Source organism: Pagrus major, chromosome 21, assembly GCF_040436345.1.
Source record: "Pagrus major chromosome 21, Pma_NU_1.0".
In the NCBI taxonomy this organism is placed as follows: domain Eukaryota; kingdom Metazoa; phylum Chordata; class Actinopteri; order Spariformes; family Sparidae; genus Pagrus; species Pagrus major.
Window position 1 is genome coordinate 3,333,542 of NC_133235.1, and position 11,778 is coordinate 3,345,319.

Here is an 11,778-nt window from a genome sequence, read left to right on the forward strand (position 1 = left end):
CCTGCCATCTCTTGGACCCCGTCTGATATTTTCAGGCAAAACATCACATTACACTTCACATATAGAGCTCTATATAACTGGCCAGCACTAAACATATATTTTTTTTGCTTAAGACAATTAAAGGACTGACATATAGGGACAAACAACCATTCATGCTCACACCTGGAGACAATTTAGAGTAACCTGTCTTTGGATTGTGGACGGAAGCTGGAATACCCAGAGAGAACCCACGCAGACACATGCAAGAGAGAAGAGAACATGCAAACTCCACACAGAAAGGGCCTGCCCCAGCTCAAGCCAGGTCCTTCTTGCTGTGTGGCAACAGCGCTAACCACTGCGCCACCATGCAGCCAGCATGTCATTAGTCGCGTTGGGCACTCAGCCCAGTAACCAGAATGAAAGAGAGGCATTTTACATTTGTGCAAACCACTGATTTGTTCAAATTTGAATGTGTGATGCATATCATATCAACATTTTTACATGTGTCATATCATATTCACATTACATGCATATAAGCAGACTTCATTTCAGGAGGTGGAAGAGATGGTTGTAAGGATGGTGGTGGCAGATGATTGTTGTACAAGAGACCAATGTTTGAGACTGCGTTTCATCATTTGTAAGCATGAAACCACTGGATATTTTTAGCCAGACATCAAGACATTTTCCAACTGTGTTAATGGCATCAAAGCTAGACATTTTTGACAACATTGTTGGGACAGTTTGCAACCATGTTTGTGGTAACAGAACCAGGAAAACCCACATATGATGTCCTTACCCTAGCAAAGCCTTTTATGTGCCTAAATCTAACCAAACCATACACACAGCACTGTCACAACATAGAATTTAGCCTAACAAAACATAAAGTTAAAACATTAACAAATGTAACGTTTTACCATATCCAATGTAGATTCCAAACATTTATCCTAGCAATTGGGTTGTGGGCACTGTCATCATGAGTGAAAATCAAAGCAAGGTAATAACACCATTATTAACAGTAATTTAATGAGCAGCATTGCAAACTTTGACTTGGGTCAACATTTAGTTGTGTGGATCAAGCTGTGGCCCAGCATGCTGTCACAGGGCAAACACGAGATGGGAGGGAAAAAAAGGTCAGACAACTGAAGAAGCAGTGGTGCAGGCTACTCTTTACTGTGTAATAACAGTAAATCATATTAGGCTCGTACCAGTGATTTGCTGTGCCCTTTAGCAAGCACTGGAACTAGTAACAACACAAAAGGAAGCAGTATTTAAAATTCCCTTTTTTTTTTTTTTTTTACACATCTAGAGTGATTAGGGCAACAACTGTATTCCATATGTTTGTGAGGTGGGAGCAGTAGACATTACCAGAATCATTTGACTAGATGTCAAAGCAAGGCATTAATCAATTAGTGACAGCACCTCTGCACTTATTCAGTCCTACACTTCTTTCTGACTGTCTTCATGTATGGGATGTCTAATATTTGCAGGTTTCAATAATCTTTAGACTTGTCTTAGAGGAGAAATTCCAAACAACCTATAGTGCTTACAAACAATGACAGACTCATTTGGCCAGTTCATTCAGGCAGCTACAGTATGGCTGAAGGGTCTGACCTTTTCCCAAAGCAATTCCTTGTGCTCCTCAGGGCTCTGTACCTGCAGGGTATGGAGTTGATTGAGCGGGTGTGTGATGTCCTGTGCTATTGAGGTTGCAATGCGTGCAAAGACCTTTTTGTTTAGCCCTGCAAAGTTGGGTGTGGAGAAGCCAATTATCCCGGAAGCGTGTTGGTTATCCAAGGGATAATGCCTGAAGAGGAGGCGAGGTTGTGCGTCTATAACATTGTGTACAGTTGACAAACAGTAAATATAGTACGACAGTATATTTAGCAGCCATGTCATTGTCCAAAAAATCAATATAAACATTTTCACTCCCTGATGTACTGTTGGGCTGCAGCCTGAAGTAGTGACTTAAATATTGAATCAGAAGTGAGATGGTCGCTTGTGTTCAGAGGAACAATGAAGGCTACTTAGTGTAGCTTCTGTGTTGTAGTCATTCTGTGGTGTTTAGAGGACAATGCACTGAAGACTACGCTTAGATATACAGATTTTTCTCATTTAATTCATTTTCGAAGATCAAGGTGTGTGCAGCCAGCTATGTGAATGCCACTCATTTTCGATACAGGCTAATTTATAACGGTGAACCGTTTCAGTGGAACTATTTGAGTAGTTCCATAGGTGTCCATACATCAAGATTTAACTGACACCCTGCAGCCAATCAGAATCGAGTATCCATCCAGACAATGGATGACTTTGGTCCGATTAATAACGTCATATTAAAGAAGTGGCAGGAACAGTAGAGGAGAGACTGAATGGTGCTTTGGTACAAATCAGAGAAGATGGTTTGTTCCCAGTTTTAAAAAGTAAACATGCTCTCCATGTATATGATTTATTTTCATGGTGGGATAGATCTTGTCTGAACAGAACAGTCAAATACATTTTTCATTTGATTTGATAAAACTTTCCAGGCTGCATTAGATGTTAAAAATGAATGCTTTAATTGGAAATTCAGAATGAATTCAACAAAGTTCTGAAAATAAATGATAGTTAATTTTCTCAAATTATATAGTCAAAAAGCAAACAAACAGTGTATGCATGTCCATTTTCACTGAATGGATAAGAAAAAAATGGCCATAAATGCAATAATAATACTGTGATAAAATAACATTACAAAACATGATCAAATCACATGCATGCCTATGTATAAAAAGTACTTTACAACATTCATGGTAGATAGTGAAAACAGAAGTGGTTTATTAGTATTTCAAAGAAAGTGTTTCAGATGTTGAGTTATTTGTCTTAATTGCAGTTTGAGAGAAGTTTTTCAATCTTCCCATTACAGACTCTCAACACCCCCCCTTTCAATTCAAATCAATGTCAAACATTCCAAAGAAAGAAATACAGTTCCTATCCATGTTTCCAAAATCCATGACTATTAACCCCTTCATAAGTGCAAAATCCTTTTATTTTTATTATCCTAGAGTATTGCAGTGGCTTGTTTGAAATTGTAAATAAGAGTGGGTCTGGGCAGACAGTTTAAGACAGCAGTGGGATTGGAAAGACTGTAACCGGTTACTTTTGTTTAAGTAAAGACCTTGAATTTGCTGCCATCAAGCGGTGATATCATCAGCCGGGCTGAGCCTGGAGAGTGAAGTGGCCGCCTGATGTTTCTCCAGATGACGGTACAGACTCGGAAAATCAGCAGGACACACACTAGCACCAGCAATACAACTGATAAGACACAAAAGGAAAGAAGTAAAAAAAAAATGCAACATTGAATAACTGGGTGAACTGTCAAAACTCAAAAAAACCCTTTAAAAATGGAAGCCACAACCATTCTTTTTATTCTAAATGTATTAATTTAATTAATTGAGAAAGATGGCAGTAGAGCTGGTGTTGGTGAAGTCACAGTTGGGGTAGCCATTTTGTTAAACTCACCCATGAACACAGAATTTGTAGTGGGGTCCGCTGGGTTAAAATGTTTCATGATGTTCCCGACCAGAGCCACAATCACCACAGGGTAAACGGTCATGATGTTACGCACCCAACGGTCCAGCACCCAGTTCTCAAGGATGAACCTGCACACAAAGTGACTGTCTTTAGTAACGTGTTGATGAAGGTTTCAGTCATCCAGGTCACTGTAATTCTAAGTGCTGTATCGTAGGCAACTGGACTTGTTTCTCTGTGTGGGTGTCTCATTACAGAGTCGTTAAGGACACGTGTGAGCTCTGCATTTCAGAGTAAACATCTTGTCCAGAGAAGACAGATGGTTTGAAAGAGGAGTAAAAGAATCCATCTATGTCAAACTGGCACGACCATCTTTGAACAGAGGAGGTGGCCTAAGAAATTACTTATCACCCACCTACAGTGCTGTACTGAGTTCCCTTCCCAGACAGCTTAACACACCTAGCCCTAGCAACCCACATGAAGGCCGGTTGGGTCAACGACCCACAAGTGGCCTAAAAGACTCTGAAACTCAGAACTCACACATGATCTTATCGACTCTGTAAGGTCACACCAACACAGAGTTTAAAAGCCTGCAAACTCCCCTCCAGTTAGTTAGAATTGTTTTTAGTAACATTTATCAAGTTTCATGCCAAATATTCTAAAAAGAAAAAAGAAAATGGGTTTTATTTATATCTTTGTCCATTTGAGATATGGCATCATACATTCAAAATGGCAGAGGGAAGGTCACTGCAGATCCCTGGGTCACTACAGCGAGGACATATGATGTGTACATGGGGCACACACTCTACTAACTGAGCTACTAGGGTACCCAATTTTATTCCTTATTTTGTATATCTTATTTAAAAATGTGACATAGTTTTACTTTACCAGTTTAATTAAACAGCAATTTTAAAGTCATCAGATTTTATCTATAATTTAACCTGGTCCAATCAGAACTTACCATCCCAACACCTCTCCAAACAGGACGCACAGAGAAGCTGTTGCTGCTGTGCTCCTGTCCACACCCCACAGGTGGAGAACAAGAGAGAAGTTGATCAGAGAGGCGATGGCTGTCCATGTGGTGTAGAGAGCCAAACCATTCTGGACCTGAACATATCACCATGTAAGGGGACAAGGTTGACATCATTCACAAGGGTGTGTTTTAAAAAGAGACTTTTTTCATCAGCAGTGTACTGCACAAATGGAAAACAGTTTGCCAAAACTCTGAGGTCTATCACACACACACACAATGCCATACCAGTATTCTGAGACAGGCCAGGTCTTTGCGATGGTATGTCTGTAACCAGAGTCCATAGTAATCCGTGGCAAAGCAACAGAAGAATAAAGCACTATAGTTGGAAATCGCTATCATAATTAATACAACCAGAGCAGCCAACATCAACCTGCAAGAGAGAGAGAAAAAGAACGAGGGACCCTTAATGCATCATATTTGCTGTATTAATGTCAGTTTTTAAGTGATGATCACCCACAGAACAATACTGTGAGCAATTTCACAAGAACCCCCCCTCATATTTCATAATTATATTGATGATTGTGTTTCCCCACCTAACCCAAAGTTATTTGTAATTATTGGAGAGGCAACCATACTGAATATTGATAAAACTAACTATACTTGCATAACAAAACGGGCATCAAATCCATTTGTAAAATAGTTGATAAAACATTTCTCAGTTGCAATCAAACTAAATTCACTTTGAAGTTTTTTATAAACTAAATCAAAGCAAAGACATTTAAAAAATGTCTGTGGTCACTGGTGAACAGAGGTTTAAAACAGGTTCAAACGTAAAAAACATTTCACCGACTATTGATGAGGTTGATTACACACTCACATTTAGACCATACTGCACTGGGATTTGAAATACTGTTTCTTAGTCAGGATCCAAAAGGATGATAGACTCTTCTTTGCAGATTAAAGAAGATATTATTTTTTTTAACACACACTCAATACAGGAGTCTTGAGTTCTGTCTGAGTTTCTTTTTAGAATTATTTCAGTACAGATTTGTCATTCACAATGTAGCACTACCAGAGATAAAATAGGGTGCGTCCCCTGGATCCATGGACAGTGAGTTAACAGCATCCTTTAAAAGCTGTTATGCTCTAAATACTTAATAATAATAATAATAATAATAATAATAATAATAGAAATAAGCGCAATGTCTAAAACTGCACCCATTACTATGTCTTTACACAGCCTTTACAGTTCCATATTTATGACATTTTATATAAAACATAAAATAAGTTTAAATTACATCTTTATGTAGACCAGAGTTCACCTACCAATGCAATGTGACTCTAATCATCTCGATTAACACTTAGTTTTCATTTAGAAATTGACGTTGAATTTCCGGTTGGTGCTCACTGGCGGATTTGTAGAAAATTGACCAAATTATCAGTCATCCTTACAATCTCTTTCTAATTTAGTGTCTACACGCATGAAAATTCACATTTCCTATTTCTCTTTCTCCTGTTTCCCATTTCTTATTCATCTTCTGTTGGTCCAGAACCTGCCTTGGAACAGTTTCTGGATGTGCCCGACTGCCATGCATTTTTTTGTTGCCATTTCTCTTCATAAAATATACAATACATAGAGGCAGAAAACTACATGACTGATATCTTTACTTTCTTGGGGGGTGTACCACCCTTTAAGAAGATTTTTAGCCAATTTTAATCATAAATGTAATTCACTATTCTCATACCTAAATACTTAATACTGTCCCCAATCCCTCCTCCTCTCTATGGTAATACATAACAGCGTTTTAATGTAACAATGGGTTTATTCTTATATATCGTTCATTTCAGTGGGCCTCTAGTGCTCCTCAATGCCTGGTCCTAACCCATATTGTCACCAAGCCAAATCCAACTTACACTCAGACCGTGTTTCATTTGGTGTTGTTTTTAAAATGTTCAGTGTAAATAACATAAGAAGTAGAGGAAGAAGACATACTCCCTGTCCCACAGCAGCAGCCATGTTATGTTCAGCACCATGTTGGCCAGCCAGCAAAAATAGAAAGCATAGGGCAGCAGACACTGAGCCCAGGACCTATTTACAGAAAGACAAATATCAGTGTCATTCAGTGTGTATAGTGTTTGATAGTTTACATACTTGTGTCAAAAGATTTTTTTTGTAACATGGAGGAGAAAGCTCCATGTTACACCGCACTCGGGGATCGACGCATCTTGACTGGCAGGACGGCAGCGAGTGGAGCAAGCTAAAGCTAACGTGAGTTGTTCAAAAACCTTCTTTTTAGTAAACTCTGTGTACACAAACAATGTTCTCAATGCTCGTGTTCATGTGTAGAGACCCTGGTGATTCTACGAGCAAAGTTTCATGTTGTGTCGAGTCGTCTTAGTGTTTTAAAAATAGCGATTTTGATTGAATTTTCAGCATTTTTCTGCTGACCATAATCAGTGTTTTCTTAAAATCAAAGGTTTTAAGCGATAAAATAAATAAATAAATACATAATTTAAATATATTCTACTTTGGCTCTGATGCAGAATGTAATCTGCAAAGGAACTAGTAACTGAAGTTATGAAAAAAATATCAGAGTAAAGTAACTCAAAATTGGACTGAAGTACAGAACTTGAGTACGTCTGTAACATGATGGCATCAGTGCTGTCATTGGCATGTTGCTCTGACCAATGAGTCCTATCAGACACATCAACTGCTGAAATAAATATCCAGTAAGATCATTTTGGTGTTAACTTACCCTCTGAACACATATGTTGTGTTGTATATGACCATGAGAGTGAGCCAGGTATAGATGACACCCCAGATGGAGAAGGTCCAGCCAGCTGGAGTGATGTCTGTCTCATAGCGGGCCGACACATTACCTGTAGAGGAGTGGAACGGACCTAGAAAGCAGAGACAGTAACTCACTAGATTGATCTCCAAAAGCAATGTTGGGTGATCAGGTCTGGCTCACTGAGGTGTTGGAGAACTCTGTACAGGCTTGTCAAGTTCTTCCAAACTGGGAAAACATTTTCTTTACAGAGCTGGCGCTCTATGCCATTGCACTGTCATGGTGAAACAGGAAAGGGCCAAAGACAAACTGTGGAGGACACAGTTTATTGTTTGTCTATTGTCTGCAGTCAGATGAATATTTCTTTAACTGGGAGTAAGGAGCTTCACTCAGATCATGAACAAGTACAGTATGTGGACACACACATTATTCTATAAGAAAACAGGACTATTTATGCTGCATTGAAAAGTCATGGAGTCAGTCAGTGAACAGATGTAATGTCTCAACTCAGCACAAATTTGTATTATTATTGTTATAGAGATGGTATGTATAGGGTGTAAAACATAAATTAATAATTTGTGTGTACATACAGAAGCTTTATCTGTTATCTTGCAAAAAAAATACACATGGAAGCAGTGGTGGAAGAACTAAGTAACAGCACAAGTTAAAACATGGAGGAATACTCCACTATAAGTACAACTGATTCATTCAAAATATTACTTGGACTGTAATATTGATTTATCAATATGTGAGCAGTTGGACACAACAATATACAGAATTTCGCGATAAATAACTGTTGCAATGCTGTCGCGGGACTGTGTCGATATCTACCACCATATCACAAGGATATTCTGCTTGTAAAGTTTATGGATCTCACAAGGGAAATCAGTAAGAATGCATTCTACTATACTGTATGTCCCTGTCATTGTATCATTCTTTCTGAACAGCAGAGGGCGCAATCATACTGCTCAAAGAGAAAGACCCGGCTTACTCCACCTCTGCTTGGCTGGCTTTGTTGGTTGCATTCTTTATGCTTGACATTAACTGTTCACTCACACAGTGACTCTGGTAATGTTGCTTTTTTCGGGGTGATTGAGCTGTAGTAACACTCCAACCTCTTCACACAGACACATTGACCTCTTCAGCCTCTGCTCCTGTCGAGGTCACTCATCCTCTGGACCTGCTATTTACTGCAAAAGTGTCCCTAGGCTCGTTAGGTGGAACAAACAGGCCAATTGCCACGGTGCTGCCTGCCGCTGCTCTGCCACCTAGCCCGTCTGCTTCACCTAACACTGCAGACACTGCAGCTGCGACAGCCAAAGTGACAGTGTTTCCCAGCGGGGAAATGACAGGTCACAGTCCAACCTTGAGAAAATTACGTCAACCCCTTACCACCAGACAACCACTAAACTTACAGGTAGGAAATGATAACATGTCAGTTATGCTGACAGAGATTTCCATTGCCCTGGTTGTCTACTGGACAACAAGAGGATGGGAGGTCCGTGAGACCCCCGGTACAACCAGAGGGGGGACTGGTACTGGCTACTGGCTACTGGCTGCTGTATTGTTTTGCAATTGTACATAGTCCAATCAGTCATTGCCAAAGACAATGGCTACTTTTTTCACATGGGCTACTTTTATCTTACTATAGAATGAAAGCAGAAGTACCTCAAGTAAAAAGAAAAACAAATCGTATACAAATAATATATGCAGTACACATTAGATTTACTATTATAGGACATTGTTCAAGGTATCTTTTCTTTATATAAATATATAAATATTGTGATAAATGGTCAACAATTTTTAGGAAGTCATTCTGAGAAATACATTTTTCCAAATCAATGATATGCTTAACCATTGGCTGGGTGTGGCATAAAAAGTACAATTCATAACACCAAGTAAATGTGGGCTGGTACAAAACAAGAAGAAAAAAATGCACCGACGTGTATCAACCATGGGCGACACCCACCATGAAGGAAATGTCTCATCATCTGTTTGAAAGCATCGAATTAGATTTCTATGACACACCCTAACAATTGGGTTGGATTTAAAAAAAAAAAAAAATTAAAATGACTTTGTTCCCCATCCAAGAACTCCAGCGGTTGTGTGGTGACACCGCAACAACTCCCGTTAGCATTCGTTTAAGCTGGTTCCTTCTATGTCTTTGGTAGAAAGTCCACTAACTAACACAGATTCAGTGACTTCTTTTGACAGAGATGTTGCCGTTGCCAACATAATGAACACGGTACAACAAACCCGTATCATTTGTGTATCTTGAAACAAAAAGCCAACGCCTTCAATAAAAAGTAAGCTAATCACGCAACTCCTAGTTATTAAGCTAATTTAACATTAGGCACAGTGAGGAAATAATTCCTCATAGTGTCTGTGCGCAGGAATGTAATGAGTTGCTAGTGGTACATCATTAACTGGGAGTTCCTTTTTCAGTTTCGTAACTAGAGAAACCGCTGTTGTGTAAGTTAAGGAGAATACAAATCCCATGTGGCTAAATACATTAACGTTATGTCAAATGTAAACACGTTGCAAATCGGCCGAGAGTCCAGAAACTCTAGTTAACGCACTGAAAACCCTTCAAGTGTAGGCTAATAACCATATTTCACTCACCTCTGCCCGCTCCGGCCAAAGCGTTAATAACTAAAACGGCAATAAAAACGGCCAGACACAAGATTATAACAACTATTCGGGGCAAACTGTTCTCCTTCATTTTAGCTCGTTTTCCTCTTTGCCTGTTTGCGTGTGTTGCTCTTCTGCTGGCTGTCCGTCAGTTACCATCGAGGCGGAGACACAAACAACAGCGCACGTTGACTAAATGATGCCTTCACGTGCTCTTTGTATACGCCCACGACCTTAGAACTGCTGAAAGAAGACGGAAGGCTCAGACACACAGATGGCCCCGTTTTCACCACAAGTTAAGCTTTCCATCTACATACATGACGAGACCTGGCTTTGATACTGTAACTTTTCGGAGCTAAAGTTGGTAAAGTGCTTTTCGTCGTTGCCATGAGGTCGGAGGGTTTTAGGGTAGGCACAGGACGCTGAGTCGCAATGGTGTCCTCTACAGGAAAAAACGTGGAAATATACATCCCCAAACTGCTGTTATTAACCAGAGGGTCCTCTGTGAGGATGACTCACCTCACCTTCACATTTCCCACGATTTTTTCTTTTTTGGCCATACTGTGAGTTCACTTACTGAGAGTTCACATTTATTTATTAGCTCCTTTTAGGTCTATTTATTGGCTTTATTTCGAGTAGATACTTTTGTTTATGAAGTTCAGTTTACATATCAGTAGGAGAAGGCTCCTAAACAGCCTGTGACTGTTGTATAATGTCCACTGTGTCTACAGTGTGATTGTTACTAGTTAGAACTTAAGTGAATAATTTTGGCTTTTATTATCTTAACCGTCAACAGATATCCACAATACATTTGTGGATATCTGCAAGTGCATTCTTTATATTCATTATTCTAAGTGTACATATCTAAAACTGCATTTGTACACATTATTATGCCAATTTAGTAGATCTGTTCAGACATTTTACCAGTCACTATGTTTTTGGCTATTCAAAATTAAACTATGGATATCTGGAATTGCTTTTAATTTTGTATGTCTAAAATTAAAATTATGACCAGTAACAGTTGGACTGTAGATCTTAAATTAGAGTTTTCTTTGTAGGAACTTCATTTATCAGATGGTTCATTCTGGATATCAAAATCTACTTATGGATGAATAGCAAACATGATGTCATTGTCCTAGGAAGACAGAATGTGAATATCTGAAATGTTCTTTTTAACTTAGAAGAACTGAACAATGGATATCTGTAATATGTATCCAGCTTACCTAATAATGTTGAAACAGCTCACAATAGATCGTCACATGGGAGGAAAGGAGGTCAAATGAAAACTACATTGAGATGTATAATAGAAACTGTAGGTTTCAGTGTGTAACGAGCTTGACCTCTACCAGGGGCAAAATTAAAGGGCTACCATGGCTTTGCTGCCTAGATTCTGACCCTTCTTTTATAAATCCTTGTCTTGTATTACCTACCCAATTATTAGTATTGATTTTTTTCTAATGTTAAAATTGAAAACTCAAAAATAATTGCAAACAGATTTACATAGATTACTATTTTATTTTCAACTTTATTATTTAACAGTTGCAGGTGAAGAGACTATTTCTGTTGGATGGTAATACAAGGAGAGATGTAATTATACAAGGTCAGAAGATAAATTTATTGCAATATCATTTTTGCTATATCTATGTTGCTTTAGAAAATGGAGTGCTGATGATGAATTGAGGAGTCTCAGCCTGGGGAATGAAGCTGCTCTGTAGTCTGGTGGTATGGTGGCAGATATTTCTGCATCTTTCGCTAGATTGCAGCAGGGTGAACAGACCGTGGCTGGGGGGGTGTAGTCTTTCAGTATCCTTTTGGCTCTGTGCAGATACCTCACTTCACCAATATCACTGATACTCTCTAGATGGGTACCAATGATGTTCTGGGTGATTTTAATTGTCTACTGTA

General features: G+C 39.0%; 1 protein-coding gene across 1 annotated transcript; it reads right to left on the reverse strand.

The window, feature by feature from the left end:
• Positions 1-2,507: 2,507 nt before the first annotated feature.
• On the reverse strand, positions 2,508-10,245 carry LOC141017306 (uncharacterized). Its single transcript, XM_073491976.1, has 7 exons — positions 9,865-10,245; positions 7,210-7,354; positions 6,447-6,542; positions 4,739-4,883; positions 4,442-4,587; positions 3,472-3,611; positions 2,508-3,264 (listed from the first exon to the last, which is right to left on the reverse strand). Exons 1-7 carry the CDS (start codon positions 9,962-9,964, stop codon positions 3,116-3,118), a joined length of 921 nt encoding a protein of 306 aa, XP_073348077.1. The 5' UTR covers positions 9,965-10,245; the 3' UTR covers positions 2,508-3,115.
• Between the last annotated feature and the right edge of the window lie 1,533 nt (positions 10,246-11,778).

Excerpts from the sequence above, each read along its gene's own strand:
- LOC141017306 (XM_073491976.1), bottom strand. The coding sequence starts at position 9,964 with ATGAAGGAGAACAGTTTGCCCCGAATAGTTGTTATAATCTTGTGTCTG. Across the intron at positions 7,355-9,864 it reads TTTGGCCGGAGCGGGCAGAG|GTCCGTTCCACTCCTCTACA; the intron begins GTGAGTGAAATA and ends TCTGCTTTCTAG. Across the intron at positions 3,265-3,471 it reads TACAAATTCTGTGTTCATGG|TTGTATTGCTGGTGCTAGTG; the intron begins GTGAGTTTAACA and ends GTGTCTTATCAG.